At 46.5% G+C, this 18,713-nt stretch overlaps 1 protein-coding gene across 1 annotated transcript; it reads right to left on the minus strand.

The window, feature by feature from the left end:
• Positions 1-3,211: 3,211 nt before the first annotated feature.
• On the minus strand, positions 3,212-13,091 carry CMPK2 (cytidine/uridine monophosphate kinase 2). Its single transcript, XM_084792389.1, has 5 exons — positions 11,991-13,091; positions 10,621-10,735; positions 7,931-8,132; positions 6,081-6,314; positions 3,212-4,868 (listed from the first exon to the last, which is right to left on the minus strand). Exons 1-5 carry the CDS (start codon positions 12,663-12,665, stop codon positions 4,751-4,753), a joined length of 1,344 nt encoding a protein of 447 aa, XP_084648515.1. The 5' UTR covers positions 12,666-13,091; the 3' UTR covers positions 3,212-4,750.
• Positions 13,092-18,713: the final 5,622 nt, after the last annotated feature.

Consider the following 18,713-nt stretch of genomic DNA (forward strand, 5'->3'; position numbering starts at 1 on the left):
GAACCTCACTGGAAATGTACACTTGGAGCTATATCTTCCACATTGTTCTAAATCTTACCCAGTTCATCAGCCCAGTTAACCAACACACAAGTGGCTTTGGCTATCTTTTACAATATTACTCCCCTACTTTCTAGTAGGCTCAGTCCATACATATAAGTCTATAAGTTTTCTACTGAATTTCAGTCAGGAAATGAAAGAGAGGTTGGCATGCCATTCAGATAAAAGTTCAGGGCACTCAAGTTTACCCCACATTTCCTCCAAGTACATTTTAGAATCCACTTCTTTTGCCTGCAGTGCATTTCACCTTTTCCTCCAGAGCATAGAGTTGCTGTGCCCAGGAAGTTTATAGGACAGGCGCCTGCTCAGCCATCCAGGAGCACAACCATTGCACATGAATTGAGAAGGTGTGTTTTCCTAAAAGTAAGGTGTTTTTGTTAAATTACATTGAGCCATTATAGAATACAGAAAAGATGGGAAGGATTATGATGTACAGGATGAAAACAACAAACTGTGTTCAACCAGTAGTGGGATTACATCGTGACTTTCTCGCTTCTATACAAGAGATTGCTAAGGGTCGAGCGGCTCAGTGTCATCAAGGATGAAGATAAATGTCAATGTAATGCTGGCATAAATTAAGACACCCCACGGGAAGAGAACAACATGTATTTTGGACTCTTCTGAACACCATCTTTTTATCTACAGTGTATAGAGGAGGAGGAGGTCCCCCTCAGTCACAGACATAGGGGAGGGGAATAGGGTAAAAGCAGAAGGGAGGGAGGAATGGGAGGATACAAAGGATGGGATAACAATTTAGATGTAATCTGAATAAATTAATTAAATAAAAAAATTAAAAAGGAAGAAAGAAAGTTAGTTATCCTCTCTGTTAACCAGGCTCTCTCTTACATCAACTCTCTTCACAAGTGCCTAGAGCATGCCAAATGGCATTTTGTTTTAGATTTGGTTAATGAACTCTAAATTTAGAAGCAACTGAGAGGCCAGATATGCAAACTCACTACACAGTAAATGAATGTATTTGGTATATGTTGAAAAGGAAGAAAATTTGCTGTGTGATAGAGTAAAAGCAAAATTGAGAGAGCACTTTACACAATGGACTGTGTGCTGCTCTCTGATGGAGCTCAAGGATAAGCAGTCTTGGCTGGTAGACTCACTCTTTCACCTCACCACTAGCTTGCCTCTCTCCAGCCAAAGCATCTCTTCCATTTCTGACCATCCTCCAATTAGCAGAAGATGGAGAAGATGACAGACCTAAGCATGACCCCTTACAAACAATGCTCCTGAAGAGGTATTATCAATACCTGTTGGCCACACCCCACCAGCCAGACCATGTTCTAAGGCTCACATAGCTGCGAGGGAATTCAAGATATGCAACCATTTCCAGAAGGCACCTGTGCATTCAGGTGAGATTGTTAACAGGGTCTTGGTTATTTCCTCTGTTGTGACTAAACACCTGGCAAGAGCAACTTCACAAAGAAGAGACTCGTCTCAGCTCATAGTGGGAGACACACAGTTCATCTGGGTGGCAGGCATTGTAGAAGAGTGAGGCCACCCTCTATCTGCAGCCAGGAGGCAGAGCCCAATGAATGCTAGCACTCAGCTCCTTCACATCCAGCCCAGAATCCCATCTGAAGGAATAATGACACCATTGTTAGAGTGGCTCTTCTTGCTTCAAACATCTCCCCAACAGATATGTCCAGAGATCTACAACTTAAGTGGTTCTAGATCCTGTCAAGGTGACAATCAACATTAACCATCACAGTAGGCGAGTGGTTGCATATCGGTGTGGGGGCACAAACAGTGGTTAGTTATGCTTTAGGTATATGAAGCCTGTGAACACTACTTCCCATCTATTCTGGGTACCCCTAATCATCAACGGCCTTTTCACTCAGCGCTCCTACACCTAGCCTGAGGTTCCCTTCCCTGCAGGATTTCTTCCTGGCTACTATCTGAACACAGCTGGAAGAAACACAGAAGAAAGGGGCCATATCCACTTGGCATTCCTCATGTTCCTTCTGCCAGACCCAGCCAGCCAGGCACATCTAGAAGTGTCCTGGGCTCTGTGGTTTAAGTAGCCATGTACTGAGGTGAGCTGCCATTATTGAGAATGAAAGAATCATAGAATAAGAACACAGCTCACTGGGACTTGCAGCCAGACTCTGGGCAGAGCGCTGAGAGTGGTATGGAAGAGTGGACAAGATGGAAGGACCCAGAGGGTTCAGGAGCCCCATAGGAAGACCATCAAGCCTGGTGGATCTGGACCACAATGTGGGGAGCGCTGCCCAAAAGGATGCACCAACCAAGGACAATGCCTGCAGAGAACCAATGTAGCCATTGGACAGCCCATTCTCCAAGGCTGTGGGGGAGCAGGGACTGTCTTAGACATGAACTCTGGTGTCCCTGATTTGATCCCTGCCCTTGGTGGGGAGTCCAGCTGGCATACAGAGGAAGGGGAAGCAGGCTATCTGGGTGAGACCTGATAGGCTGTGGTGAGAAGGTGGGGGAGGAGGGCCTCCCCTGTCAGAGGTCTAGAGGAGGGGAATAGGGCAGAAGAGGGTGGGAAGGTGGGAACAGGAAGATACAGACAGGAGATAGCAATCAGGATGTAATATGAATAAATTATGAGAGAGAGAGAGAGACAGACAGACAGACAGACAGACAGACAGACAGAGACAGAGACAGAGACAGAGACAGAGAGAGAGTGCACAGCTCACCTTATAGTGAGCACAGCCATGCATCTTGGCATTGGTAAGAGCCACTAAGTTATCTAATGTAAATCATTTACCTATCAGATATACAGAGAATTTTTAAAAATCCCTTTTATATTTTAATGTGAGAGTAATGTTTGAAACAAACCTTTCCTCACCAAAATCCATTGACCACATATTCCACTCAGCCACAAACTCACACCCTACACCTTCTCACGTACATAAGAACCTTAGACTATGGAGAGATAAACTTGCAGGGAGATGTTCAGATAAGTGTGTCACTTAGCCATGATGACAATCGTTTGGGAAAGTCACAGCAGATTTATTTACTGGCAGGTTTCAAGAAGAGAGCACTAGAATGTCATTGGCCTCGGCCAGCGACAATCACCTCAGAAAGGCTTAAGCCTTCGTGGAAGTAGCCACCACATTACAGAGAGTCTTAATGTTATTTATCAGCTTTAAAATATGCTCCACAGAAGCCAACAATATATGTATATACATAGACACATTTATTTATAAGTTATACATAGTTCCAAAAGTGAAAAATATTGAGATGTTAACACTAAATTTTATCATAGCTTAAGATTAGGGCAAACCTGATAAGGCTTTAGTGTAATTTGATGTAATTACCTGGAGATGACGTCTTCTTAAGAAATGGGATATAGGATCAAAATTATGTAGCGAGGCATCCACATTGGAACTGGAATGTTAAATAATAATTGGCCCGACCACCTCCTTATGACCAGAGGTTACTTAACTCCTTTTATTGTTCAATTGTTTATTTGTATTTATTTGTTTTTCTGTTTATAATTTTATTTTTATGTTACTGGAAATGGAACCCAGGGCCTGAACCCAGGGATAGAATATTTATAGTACAGTGCTCTACTATGGCATTCCACCCCTAGTCCTCTTGTCTCACTGCAATGCCCAGGCTAGCTCCAAACTTACACTGTAGCCCAAGAATGTCTTGAACTTTCTATTTTCTATTCTCAGCCTTCCAAGTAAATATTACTAGAGGGTTATGCCACAGGCCCATCAACTGTCCCCTTCTAGATCTCACTGTTGACATTATCAATGTTAAATGACTCTGTCAAGGCTGCATAGCCACCAGGCTTCCCTGCCACAGCTCTGTTCTCTATCCAGAGAACCTCAAAGCTGACTTCACATGCAATCAGGAGACATTCAAAGTGCAAGACGATTTACTATGAAGTCTCGTTCCGGAATCCACGATGCTTATTAAGATAAATTAAATTTGTGTAATGAAAACATACAGCGCAAATGCTGCATTTAGCTCCTTGGCCTCGGTTTTGGTTAGTGACTCACAGCTCCTACACTGAGGAAACACGAGACGTAAACATCAATATAAACAAATTGCTGCGCCGGGTAAGTGAAACGCATCCAGCTCGGTGCAGACTGCTCATTACACTCAGAACCAGATTTCTGAGGCGAGAAATGGAATGCAGACAAGCAAAGGAGAACAAGGAGGGGGCTGGAGTGCTTGCAGTTTAGAGACACACATCTATTCAACTCCAAGGTGCTCCCTCAGGGCACTGTCCAAGGTGCTCCTTTAGCCTCTGAAGCAAGGTCAATGGCTTATTTGGAAGTGTTCCCTCCCCTAGATGGCTCCTTGGACAGCCAGACTCTGTGGCAATGTTTAGCTATAGGATTTGGGGTAAAAGAAAATGAGGCTAGCTCATTACAATTGATCAGTGTGGGCCACAGCTGACATCCTTAGCTTCCAAGTACAGGGAGACCTCCAGCAGGCTCACCCCTGGGTCAGAAGGCCATGGTATTAAAATAGATCCCAAGAAAACGGTCTATGGCCAGGCAGGAAGGAATCAGCCACTATGGCTGGCTCAGTCAGCCAGAAGTAAAGAAAATATGCTGAGTCTCCAGTTTTCTCCCCTAAATATGGCCATCCCACCTGAATCTAAGAAGCCGCAGGACAAGTGCTAGGGTTAGGTGCACCACACACCTTCTCCTCTGACGTAATGAGGACCCTGGTCAGGTCAGAGGAGCTGCTGCAGTTAATGACCAGCGCTCTGGATGAGCTCTAAAACTTTCTGCAGGACTGTCTCTCTTGGGGGGCTGGCATCGACCAGCTGGCAACTTGGGTTCTCCATCCGCTGGTACGTCATTTCCACCCTGAGACAGAGAGAAGGGGAGAAGTCAGTCTCCTCTCCCACACAGTTCATTCTGGGGGAAAAAAAGTTCCTGCAACTTGGAGCAAAGCCCCATGTAACTCACCTTGGCAGCCAGCACATCCCCTACACAGAGTCAGTGCAGTTTGCTCAATGAAGGATGAGTGAGGCTTAACAAACTGACAACCTATAACAAACTGACAACCTATTACCTGCCAATCATGTATCCCGGCCCTTTCTTTCTTCTCAGTTTATAATACTCAGAGTTAACTGGGAGGGACCATCTTCATTCTCCTGGCAGAGAAGGCAGTTGAGGCCCAGTCTGCATCCCCCACCCCACCCCCGATGGTCTCCCTAGAGTCAGAGACTCATGCACAGATGGTCACGAGTCTCTGAAGAGACTTTGAACTTCTAAGCTTTAAACAGTGTTGAGACTGTGACAGGCAATGGGGACTTTTGAAGTTGGGCTGAATGCATTTTTGCATTATGATATGGGGGCCAGGGAGTGAGTGTGGAATGTGGCAATTTGAAGAAGACTATTCCCCGACAGGCTCATAGATGTGAATGCTTCCGTCACCAGAGAGTGGCACTACTTAGAAAGATTAGGAGGTATAGCCTTGTTGGAGGATGTATGTCACTGGGGGGTGGGCTTTGAGGTATCAGAAGCCCAAGCCAGGCCTGAAGTCTCTCTCTCTCTGGTCCTGTTGCCTATGGATCTGGATGTAGAACTCTTGGCTCCTTCTCCAGCACCATGTCTGCCTGCACGCTGCCACACTTCCTGTCATGCTGATAATGGACTAAGCTGCTGAACTGTAAGCCAGCCCCAGGTAAATGCTTTCCTTTAGAAGAGTTGTCATGCTCACCATGTCTCTTCACAGCAATAGAACACAGACTAAGACAGACGTTCAAGGTCAAACCCATGTCTTCTTGCCTGTACAGCAAGCACATGGCTGATGGAGTGTGTCCCCAACCCTAAAATTGTGGGTCTTAATCAAGGCCCCACCATTTCTGGCATAGAAACCCCACTGTTTTCAGTGGCAGTGCCAATGCCAGATGGTTAACAAGCACAGTGACAGGGGCTGGAGTTGGCTTAGGGGATGTTGCCTCTTGCACCTGACTCGTAGAAACTGGACCTTCACTGGGCAATCCTAAAGCAGCTCCAATCTTGGCTAATGCAGAAACTAACGCGACTCACATCACCCCCAGGGACACTCACTTCTGACGAAACACATTATTGGCCTCCAGTTCTGCCTCTTCCTTAGTCTTCTCCAGGCCTCGGCCCTGCAGTCTCCTCACTCTCTCCTCAGGAGTCACAGTGAGCAGCAGAACTAGGTCAGGCTTCAGCAGGTCTCCTGGCCACTGGTACACAGGGTGGTGGGCAGGAGGTAGGTACTGCAGGTCTCCACTCACCTCAGTGGCGATGGCATAGGTGGCTGTGCTATGCCAGTACCTAGGAGCAAGGCAGCAGTGAGCTCTCATCTTCTTTTCCTTTTTTTTTTTTTTTTTGGTTTTTCGAGACAGGGTTTCTCTATGTAGCCTTGGCCATCCTAGACTCACTTTGTAGACCAGGCTGGCCTCGAACTCACAGCGATCCGCCTGCCTCTGCCTCCCAATTGCTGGGATTAAAGGCGCGCGCCACCACGCCCGGCACGAGCTCTCATCTTTAGAAGAAGTCAAGATACCATTTGAGGACAATGGTCAAGCTAGGCTGGCTCTGCTGAAGGCTGCTCAGCACCACACAAATGAGATTTTTTTTTTAATGTATGAGACACAGAAATCAGAGTCAACAACAGTAGCAGCAGGTGGACTGGTCACAAAAACATGTATTCAATTAAAACTACCATGTGCCATAAAAACAGGTGTCAAACCTTTCTAGCCCTTCAGTACACTAACTTCTACGTGGCAATGAGTTGGGATGACTGACAGATCTGCTCCTCAAAGCCTTTGTATTTAATGCTATATCCTGAGCTAGTGAAATGTGGCAGGCCTGAGAAGTCCCCACACTGTGCCAAACTCAAACTGCCCATGAAATCCATGTTCATGGTACAGAAGCTAGAAGACCCCTCATCCCTTCACAAATGTCTAGCTGTCCAACTACTCAATGGTAATTAAGCAGTGTGGCGGCCAAGCTAGGCAGCCCTAGAAAAGACAGCCACTGCCATAAATGGAAAAGCACCCAGCACACTCTTTCTAAAAGCCCACCAGCTATCCACCACCCACAGGAAAGGGTTCTGTCTCCTTGTGAGGCATGGAACTTCCTCCCAGCTTGGACCATGCATCCTCTTCACACCTTGTCTCCTAGGAAGGGTAATAGCCTCAACTAGCATAGTCCCTCCTCTGCCTTCACAGTCCTGCTCCCATGAAGGCCCCATATAGAATCCACGTTCCTCCCTCATTTTGGGGTCTCTGCCAGCCCCCACACACACAACACATTGTTAGTGAAAGCATCCCCAAGCCTTCGTTGCAATCAGATTCTTTATGCTAATATAAAGTAAATAAATGTGAAACTTCAAATCTAACATCAAAGAAAAAATCACCTGCGTCAAGTACTTATCATATAAGCTAAAGTTCCCAGGAAAAAGAAATCCATCCCTAGGTTTGAAGATTCTCTGAGGATGCCAGAAAACTTAGACTATATAACCATAGCAACTTCTACTATCGTTTGCATCGTCAAGTTTCAACTTTCATTCCTCTAACTTTCAATTGAAACTTGTCAGAGGGCAAAGGAGGTGGTGAGGTCCACATGACAGACCCACTGCATTAACCTAGAGATTGTCACTGATTATGACAAGAGGAGTAATGTCTGTTAGTTATGACCCAACATTTTAAAGATCCACATCTCTTGTTAGAAAACTGAAGAGACTGATTCCAAGCTAACCAAGGTACTATACCAGATATTAATATAAAATGTCAGGGTGTGATGTAGGTAGTTAATAATTCATAGACAATATTCCTCTTGTAAGCATAATACACGATCACAATTGAGCACCTGAATATATGTTCAGAGAGAGAGAGAGAGAGAGAAAGAGACTCATGTATTAGGGAGATGGCATCTTTGCTACCCACCTGTCTACAATAACAGGAGACTTGGCTGATTCTTTAGCTATTTCAGAAGCCACGAGATAATTGCCCAAAGAGTAAAACGCTCTTCGAATGATAGTAGGTTCATCATCAAAGATTTTCCTCCACTGGCTGATGCAGGGTGGTGGTGATTGTAAGAGAACAGCATTGAGAGACTCTGACACCGACTGTGTCACCGTGGTTTTACCTGCAGGGCATAAGCAAACCAGAACACTGTAGAGGAATTTTCATGTAGAACATGGCTGCTCTGGCAAGAGATCACATCCAAAGACCTTCTAGGTATGTGTAATCTGGCTGAAATACAAACATGCCTTTCATCCAGGAGACAGAGGCAAGCAGATCTGAGTTCAAGGTCAGCCTGGTATAGAGCAAGTTTCAGGTAAAGAAAAGATTAGGTCCAGGTGTACTGGTACATCCCTTTAGTCCCAGACAATGAAGGTAGAGATAATTTGTAGACGAAAGGACTCATGTTTGAAAATGGTGTTTAATTGAGTGACAGACAAAGTGACAAAAGAGAAAGAGTTGACAGAATAGAATACACCCAACTCTCAGAAGAAGAGAGAGGAAAGAGAAGCTACTTAAGGGATTATGCAGAGAGAGAGGAAGGGGGCAGTTTTGCTGGGAGAGTGTTACAGAGAAAGAGCATGCTAGACACAGGTAAAGACAGAATGAGTCAGAGAATAAAGAAGAGCCAGAAGATTAAAACAGATTGCTGGGGTGTGGGGAGCCACAGAGCCCTTTGTGGACCCCCGCCTCGACATGGCGCCTGGCATGCAGCCGGAGCCGCCTAGATTTAAACAAACAACCCCTTATTTGAAAAAGGCCCGCTGCTCGCGAGCCTATCAGCGCGTGAGACGTGTCTTAGTGTGATTGGCTGTTTGGGTGGTATAAATGAGCATGAGAGGAGTGGCTTGGGGGATTCTCCAAAGAAGAAAAGCCTGAGTAAAGCTGCTTAGGAGAAGAACTGGGGGTCTGTCTTTCTTGCGGGTCGAGCGAGGCGCAGCAATGGGGTTAGCTTGAGGCAGAGCAATTCAGAGACCAAGAGAAAAACCAGATTGAATGAGCCAGCTGGGAAAGGAGTTTGAGCCAGAGCAGCTGAGTTGAATCAGCCATCTCAGAGCCCAGTAAAAAACAAGAAATGGTGATATAAATGGTGAAATAAATACGGCTTTGTTTTGATCCCAAGTATGGGATGTGAAACTGCCTTGTGAGAGGGCATGCTGGGAACTGCCTCGTATGAGGATATGGTCATTCCCAATTGAAAACCATCCTGGTGCAGACTCTGAGAGGATATATATATATAAACCCCCAAACAGAGAGACATCACTTTGCATTGTTTTGCTCTGCTTCATGATGCTCCTAGAGTGAAACACTCTGGAGAAAACTTCAAAGAGGTTGCTTTTGGTCCCTACTGTTGCTCTTGTTGCTGCTTGTTCCTAGTGCAGTGTTTGCTGTTGAAATCTTGAGGTCAAAGGGTGGAATTACCCCACCCCCCAAGGAACTGAGTCTTAAAAGGTCTAATTCCTTTGTCCCTACTAACCTTTTTTCTCTCCTACCTAAGGTCAGTGGATTGGAAGGGAGATGGAGGCATTAAGGAACTTCAAATAAAGTAGATTTTTAAAAAGTAAATCCCACAGGTGGTGCCCGATATGGGGTACCAAAACGTTATGGTTATTTTTACATAACTGTGTTTGTTTCTCATTTTCTCTGTTAACGCAGCTACCACACAAATAATTGAGACTCTTTTATATTTGTTTAATACTAAGCTTCACAACACAATAGCTGAACAGTTATTACTCTATTCTTAACCATCTCTGCTAATTTGGTTTCCTCCCAGTGTACATCCTAGAGACACTTGCACTTTGTAGCTTTTCCTGTTCCAGATCTCTCTGCTGCTGTCTCGTGGACCTCTCCCTGGTGTCAACTTTCTAGCTGTGGCTGAAGAACCACCTGGACTGGGTCTTGGCACAGTGATGAGAGCCTGCTGAGTGCCACGCACAGTGCTTCTCTCACTAAAGCAGCGGCAATGGAGGAGTGCTGCCTTGCTGGATTACTTCTCACAGGGGCTGGGGGGAGGCGGGGGTGCTTAGCCTGCTTTCTATACAACTCAGGACCATCTGCCCTCGGTAGCACCAGCAACAGTGGGCGTGGCTGTAGCTAATGTAATCTACACTGGGCCCTCCCACACTAATCATCAATCAGGAAAAAAAAATATGTTTCTACTAACTTTCCTGATGAAAATATTTTCTCCTTTGGGCTCTCCTCTTAACAGATGACTGTAATTTGTGTCAAGAAGAAAAACAAACCAACAACAGCAACAGAAAGAAGCTAATCAACACACCCACCAAAATAAAGACTAAGATGTTAGTCTGCACCCATTCAAGTGACACAGGCAAAGCCTGAAGCACCCTTCCTTGTTTTTGTTACCTAATCTCCTCTCATGTGTTCTTAGAATACAGCTTGGGCATCACCTTGGGCATCACCTTGGGTCTCCTCTGAAGGCATCAGCAGAGCAGGCCTCACTGAAAGCTCCATCAACTCCTCTCTATGTCCCAGGGGCAGCCTGGCAAAGAGCCTCTCGGAGATTCTGTACAACATTTGGCATCTCGAGACCCACCTCCTGCAACCACCCAGTCCATGGCATGGACAACAACTACAAAACTGAGCTCACTTACCAGTGGCATCCAGTCCTTCAATGGCAACAACTTGGAACTTTCCTTTCTGGATCTCCTGTGGGCACTGGTTAACCAGATGAAGCACTTCCTGGGCTTCGGGAATAAAGGACGTGCACTGGAGAGGGAGAGAGAGAGAGAGAGAGAGAGAGAGAGAGAGAGAGAGAGAGAGAGAGAGAGAGAGAAGATAAATCTGTGCAGGGAAGCTCTAGGACTTCAAAGAACCTGTCTCTTCTCTGCCAAAGACAGCACTGGCCAGTGCTAAAGAGGCCTATTGCAAATTGAACAGGATGCCTGGCACATGGGCGCCTAGTATTTAGAAGCTGAGACCGGCTCAAAAGAGTCTGCAACTGTCTGGGTTACACAGCCCCAGTCCTTCACTGGCCAGCATACCCTATAGAAAGGACAGGTAGACGCATAATTCCATCCACAGCCACAATAAGACTACAGGGCCTGCTGGGAATAGGAGGCCCAAGGTACGAGAGCCTGCCAGTAGATATAGTGCATCTGTCCCCCCCCCCCCCCACTCCCTCCTGAAGTTCCTTATTGTTCATCACGACATCCCATGCCCCCAGGACCTTCATCCAAGGCCCACTTTCATTCACTGGTATGTTCACTGTGAGCAAGGCAAGCTCCAAAGAACTTTATACATATTAGCCTGGTCAATCTGTGTGAATGCTCATGCTATTATCACTTGACGGATTAAGGGAAACTGAGGCTGAGTGTTGGATAAACACGCTAAAAGTGCATAATTGGTAAATGCCCGAAGTCATATCTTCTTGCCGGCTGAGCACAGGCTGTTCACCACTCTCTAGCCCTCTCCCAGCACTTGTAAAATAATACTAACTACATAAGCCAGCAGGCCCTGTCTGCCTGGCCCGGACACTGCTTGTGGTATAACACAGCCTTAGGCTTTCCTCTGGAGACTCTGCTAGAAACCCCCGTGTCTTCCATTACAGAACCATTTATAGGTGACGGGAAAGATAAAAGCAAAACCGCTTGAGCAGTTGAGGGGTCTCATATGGTCCACAAATCAGTTGAATACGCAACCCTATTAAACCCCCTGACCCACATAGTATCTCCTGTACCCCAAGATTCCAGATTGGTAGCAAATGCCCAGTAAACTGTCCCCTTCGTCTGGCTGGCCTCATTCTCCCTGACTCCCAGGGGTCTCTTAACTCCCCCTGCAGAAGTTTAAGAATGACTTTGCAGCAAACATTGCTCAGCCTGGTGTCCGATGCACTAGGCACTAGGTCGACAGAAACTGCACAGTTTGCCTACACCAGCTCCTGAGTAAGGCGGAAAGCGCTTAATTGGCCAGTCAAAGTGCAAAGCCCCCAGCTCCATCCAGCCTGAAGGAAAAGAATTCTTACCTCCTCCAATACGGCCCGTGCAGCATTCCGGTCTTGGAACACTGCAGAGTTGAGCAGATCTGGCAGCAATGGGTGAAGAGAAGGCGCCGGTGCAGGCAGGACGCATGCGCAGTCCACCTGCACTTGCTCATCTCCCTGCAGCTCCCACAAATGCTGCCGCAACAAACCCTGAGGGTCGGTCTGGAACTCGGCCAACTGCAGGTGCGCCGCCTCCTGGCAAGAATCCAGAAGCTGCAACAAGGCGCGCCGGGTGTCCGGGTGGTCGCTAGGATCGCGCAGCAGGAAGCCATGCTGGGCTTCACCTGCTTGATCGCCAGGGCCGTAGCCCAGCAGCTTGTTCAGCTGGCACCGCTGCAAAGGACCCTGGCGCAGCTGCAGCATCAGGCGCTGGTGCAGGCGGGCTGCCTGCACCCGGGGCCCGCAGCCTTTGCCCGGAACCAGTGGCACACACAGCGCATAGCTGCGCCCTGGGGGCCCTAGCAGAGCTGCCAGGCGTTCGTCCTGGTGGCCCGCCGAGTCCCCCAGGGTGAAATGAGTCAAGGAGCAATCCGGCAACTCCACCGTGAAGCGCCGCGGCCGAGCCATGGTCCCAGAGCAGGCCCCGTGCTGCAAGGACAGTCGCCGCGACAGTCGCCCAAGCCATAGTGGGGCTCGAGGGCGGCTCACTAAGGCCATGAGTGTCCGGGCCGCGCCCTCGGCCACGCCTCGGAAACGAAACCGCGGGTGACTGAGGATCCAGGATCCTTGGGAAATGAAAGTGAAGGCCGCGGCTGCTCGGACTTCCCGGGTGTGGTCGCGCTTCTCCCGGGCCTGGGATTCTTTTCCACCTATCACAGCTGCGCCTTTAACCGCCACCGGCGGTTAGGATATTCTCCTGGCCCTGGGGCTCTGGCGGGTTGCTATCACCAGTGTGGTACCTTGGCAACGCCTGCTCTTGAGAATTCTAGCCTGTCCTGAAGAATTAGCTTTGTCTGGCTTGGTTATATGGTGGTAGGTACTCCTAAGAGTTTTGAATTTCTCCCGGGCTACTTATGTGTGAGGGAGCTGGAGAGTGAGAGGCAAAGGGATCTCCTTCGAGGGAACACACACACACACACACACACACACACACACACACACACACACACACAGGGGAGGGAGGGAGGGAGGGAGGGAGGGAGGGAGGGAGGGAGAGAGAGAGAGAGAGAGAGAGAGAGAGAGAGAGAGAGAGAGAGAGAGAGAGAGAGAGAGAGAGAGGGCGAGCTTCATGGCCCACCTGGCCACAACCTGACTTCAACTTACCCTGTAGTAACCAAATAACCAGTCCTGCAACCTGTTTGGGCAGTTTTGCAAATGAGGGACTCCAGAGTGCTCCTTATTCACATGGAATGCATTTGCAAACTCGGGTGTGTGGCCAGGTTGTCACATTGGATAATTGCCGATTAAAGTCTCCTGCATTGATGTCTAGTGTTTTGAAATTCTTGTTTACTTCTCTCTCTCTCTCTCTCTCTCTCTCTCTCTCTCTCTCTCTCTCTCTCTCTCTCTCTTGTTAAGACCACCTTAACCTTGCTGGTTCACAGCAAAGATTTGTATCTCAATGATGCTCCCAATTTAGAAATTATCCCAATACAAGGAGGGTAAGCCCAGGGTGAGGGGGACCATTTATTGAGTTGGTAGAGCAAGAAATTGCCATGTGCAGTAGACCTTGGAGTGAGCTGTTCAAGAAGCACATGACACTGCAGGGGCCTCTGTGAAATCACTGCCTGGGACACCTGCCTGAGTATCAGAGTCTCGTATTGTAATTGTCGGAAATAAATATTTTTGGTATACCACAAAAAAACAGTGAAAGTTACTGCCAGGCAATTTGTTTTGTTGTTTTTGTTTCTTTTGTTTTGTTTTGTTTTTTTAACGTGTGTGTGGAGACCTACACCTGTCTAGGAAGCACACCAAGGCAAGAAGTAGCTTTGGTTTTGTTTCAGTGAAGGTAGTAACTGGCCTTTCCCCACTGACTGGAGTCCAACCTTTCCGGATTGGCTAACTTTTAACAAATCTGGGCAAAGAAAATGAAGAAAAGTGGGGCAAGGGATCAGCGTCTCTAGGCCACCAAGTTCCAGGAGGGTAGGGTATATAAGGTTTTCATTTTTCAAAGTTGCATAAAACAAAAATATGAAGATGAAACCATTTGAATTCTTTTACATGAAAGTGTTACAAAATTGGGAGATTTATAGAATACTGACCCTTGGTGAGCTAGCTATCTTTGATAGAAAACCAAACAAAATATTTCTTGAATACTGAACCCATAGCAATGTGCCAGGACTCTCTCAGCTGAATGAGGTAGAGATTGGCTTAGACCTTTGCGTGATGTCATTGGAACAAGTTGGTAAGGCCTGTGCACACAGCATCTATAACCTCTGACATACAGACCTTTCAAAGGGTCTGATTACCAGGCTAGGACAGAAACTGACAGCACCGCTTGGGTTTCTGTGGGCACAGTCAATGAATGGATACTTGCCCTTACTTAGATAGGCCTTTCTTCACAAGTTGCCTGTACTAATTTGAATGAGACTACCCATCACTGGGGGCAGGGGTGGGGGTGGGTAAGCTCATGAGTTCACTGTAGTTTACTCTTTCTGCTTCAGGCTTGCGTTTGAAGATGTGAGCGTTTAGATTCCCTCTGCCACCCAGCCTGCTGTATGCTCTCATGCTTCCCAGCCATGACGAATCCTTCTCCCCCTGAAACCATAAGCGAAAACAAACCCTTCATAACTTATCTCGGCCATGGTGTTTTACCGCAGCCACAGAAAGCAATCTAATATGGAGGGTGGTACCCTCAAGGCAATACCCCACCCAGCTAAGCTTCCAACTTGGAAAAGGCATAAGGAGCTTTTAGCTTCCAAAAAGTAACTTTAAATGAAAGCTGCTGCTGTTGCGGCTCAGGAGGGCAAGGGCCCATGCCAGCTAGACCGAAGAGCTTAGCTGTGTTGTCCACACGATGATATATTTGAGCCCATGAAGGATGAAAGAACGAAGCACTCATGGGCTCTTCCTCTGCGTCTCAGAGAGCCACTGAGAGCAGGGATTGGGTGGCAAGGAAGTCCCTGCATAGAAGCCCTTAGAGGGCAGGAGACCCCCCCACCAGCCCAAGGAGGGAAGCTTTGAAAGTAGGATCTGACTTAGAGTGGAGACTCCAAGATGTCAGAGCCATGAGACATCTGCCAAAAAAGATAGAGCCAGCCTAAGGGAAAGATGGAAGTTGCAGACAGCAAAGCAGCGAAGGCAGAGCCATCAAAGCCCTCTGACATTGGACATAGAGTTATAGGATTGGGAATTAGCCCTGCCTGGTTTAGGTCTTCTTTGGTCCAGTGTTTCCTCACCATGATCTCATTCCTCCCTTTTGGAATGGCAATGCATATTCTGTGTCATTATGTGCTGGAGTACGTAACTAGCTTTTTAAAACATTTCACAGCAGATTATAATTAAGAGATTATTAGTTAATGTTTCAGAAGAGACTTTGCACTTTCCAACAATGAGAGCGACTGCAGGAATTCTTGAAGGCTGACGAAATGCACTTTGCATTATGAAAAGGCCATGAGTTCTTTAGGGCCAGGGAGTAGAATATGGTGGCTTGAATGAGAAATGCCCCCTGTAGACGCGACATGTGAAGCTCGGTCCCCATGTGGTGATGGGTCTAGGTAGTGCAGCCATGCTGGGAGAAGTACGTCTTTGAGAGTTTAAACCCTTGCCCCACTTGTCTGCTTTGTGCTTGAACTTGAAGGTGTGTGCTCTCAGCTTCCTGCTGCTTGCTTCAGCCTTCTCTGCCACAATGGGCTCTCAGCCCTCTAGGACCACAGGCCAAAATAAACTCTTGATTCAGTGTGCTATTTTGGTCACAGTGTTTTGTCACAGCCACAGAAAACAAACTAGGACATCACATATAAACTTCTTTTCCTATGAGAAAGCCAAAACCAAAACAAAATTCCGACAAAACAACAACAGTGCAGTACACTGCTATTCAAACTGGAATCCTTAAGTGGCCAGAAATAAAACCCCACACACTCTCAGCAGCAGAGAGTCAAATTTGTGAGTGCCAACTTAAGACGCCTAGCCAGGAGAGCCTGGTGGCTTGGATTGAACACTTGTTCCTGTAGCAATTTGCCCATTGGGAACGGAGATGAGAATATAAAAGCTGAGAAAATACTTCAAGAAGTGCCTGATAATGAACAAAGGGATGGAATTACTGAGTGGCAGGCATGTATTCGAAGGAGTAGCTATCTTCAGCACTTAGGGAATTTGCTTTCAGTTTCCCAAGGCCAGAAAAGCAGTCTTTCTGTTTCCATTCACAACATGGTTCATACTCAGCCCTTCCTGATATCAGAGCAAAGTAGAAAACAATGAGATTATTTTATGTATTCATATATAAATATATATATGTATTCATATATATATATAATCAAGAAAGGTAAGTTTAAGACATTTAAATGTGGTAAATTAATATATTATAAAATGAAAAATCGCTCAGGGTCTGAAGTCCCAGTTAGCAGCATTTTTTGCTAGTCAATTTAATTGTAGGAAATCAAGAAGACCATAGAAATTAGAGCTGTGAGAACACATGGCTGTACAGAGCCACAGAATGAAAAGGACTCCCCACAGAGAGAACATGTCATATAATAACATACTAATAAATTTGGATGTCACCATATAGACAAAGAGGTCAGAAAATGAGTTACCAAAAAAGACTTATGAAGATTTATGACAGACGCCAAATCCTAAATCAAGTGCAATAAAAGGGTCAAGAAGCTCTGAGTGGGTACATAAGCACCAAGTATCAAGGAGAGGGCAGCATCTCCTACGTGATTCAAAGTCAGGCCCAGCCGACACCAAGATGAAGCATCACAATGCAGTGCTTTGATCCCTGCTGTACTCTCTGTGTGACAATTCAGTGAAGATTTCTTAAAGACTATGACGTTTGCAACTCAGTAAACAGATTCCAGCCCAGCGAAGCATCACAGCCCCTGCTTGGGCCCTGTCCCCACCAGAGTCCATGGAGCATGTTAGGAATGCACAGGCACTCAGGGGTAAAAATCCCTGGCTATGGAAAAATGCTGGTGGCATTTAGGTGTTGTCACATGTTTCAATTGTTTTCAGTATGAGACTCCCAAGGAGAAGAGAGCAAACAGGGGCCTCCTTGATGTCAGTCACGACCCTCAGCCACTTTGAGCAGTCTTCAGAAGGTCCCTTCTCCCACTTTGACTTTTGCAAGCCATGGCTTAGAGTGGACACCAGTCCAGAAAGGCTGCTTTCTTCCTACTGAGGCACAGGAGCCATGCACTAAAATACAGAGAAGGAAAATGGTGGTGAGGAAGTTTGAGTAGAGTCCTGAAAAGATCTAGAATCAGCTATCACTCTCAGGGCTGGCCTACAAGCCACTGGGAACAGTAGAACTACAAATTAGTCAAATGCCAAATATACAAGTTTTAGGTATCTGTGGAGGTGACTGGTCAGTACTTATGGCTGTATTGTATCTTAAGGCAAATGCTTGTATAAGTTCTATAGAAAGTCTGGCATGTGGAGAGGGGCATATAAAGAGGGCCCTGTGGATAAAAAGCGCTTGCCACGAAAGTGTGAAGACCTGAGTTTGGAACCTACAAAAAGTCAAGTTGTGTGTGGTGTGTGTGTGTGTGTGTGTGTGTGTGTGTGTGTGTGTGTGTGAGAGAGAGAGAGAGAGAGAGAGAGAGAGAGAGAGAGAGAGAGAGAGAGTCATACAGACAGACAGACACAGAGACACAGAGACACAGAGACACAGAGACAGAGACAGAAAGAGAATGTGTTATCCTAGTGCTCCTAAAGTAAGGAGGCTACAAGCTGAAAATCCCCCAGAAATCTATGAACATATTAGCCTGAAATACACAGTGAAACAATAGAAGACCCTGTCTCAAACAACATAGAAGGCAAAGATCAGCACCCCAGGCTGTCCTCTAACCTCCACAACCATATGGGATCCTCAGAAACAGAATATGCACTTCCCTGATCTCTGCTCTCTGCTAGGATAGGAGTTAAGAGAGGCCTCCCTTTCCCCTCAGAAACACTGAGTGACTGACCTATGAACTCTGGACAGCAGGAATTGTCACTTCCTCACCTGTATTAATTACTTCTCACATTGTTGTTGTAGTCAAGTACCTGACCTGAACCAACTTAAAGGGGAATTCCTACTGGCTCAGGGTGTGATGGGAGATGGTAGGGAAGGCATGGAGGCAGGAGCATGACGGTCAGGTCACATCATCACATCGGAGCCCCAGTCAGGAAGCAGAAAGATGAACGCTGGTGCTCAGCCCTCTTTCCAGTGGTGTTCGGTCTGGGTCTGCAGCCTACAGGATGGAGCCACTCACACTCAGAGAAGGGCTTCCCTCCTCAGCTAAGCTCCCTGGAAACATCTGAATATGCAAGCACAGAGATGTTTCCATCATAATACTAAACCTAGTCAAGTTGACAATGAAGATAACTATCACATTTATATGTCGCTCACACTTGTTGATATTTTTATATGGTACGTTCATAGGGGAATCTAAATATGTATCAAAGAAAAGGAAGATAGGAAAATGAAAGCATGCTTGAAAACTAATTAATTAAATGAATGATGAATGAATGGAAGAGACTGGCCTATCCAGAAAAATCTTACCGACAAGAATAATGGAATACTATGATGACAATCAGTAGTAAGGCAGGGTGGCCAGTGTTTAAACACTA

This window comes from Acomys minous (genome assembly GCF_964271855.1).
Source record: "Acomys minous genome assembly, chromosome: 8".
NCBI lineage: Eukaryota > Metazoa > Chordata > Mammalia > Rodentia > Muridae > Acomys > Acomys minous.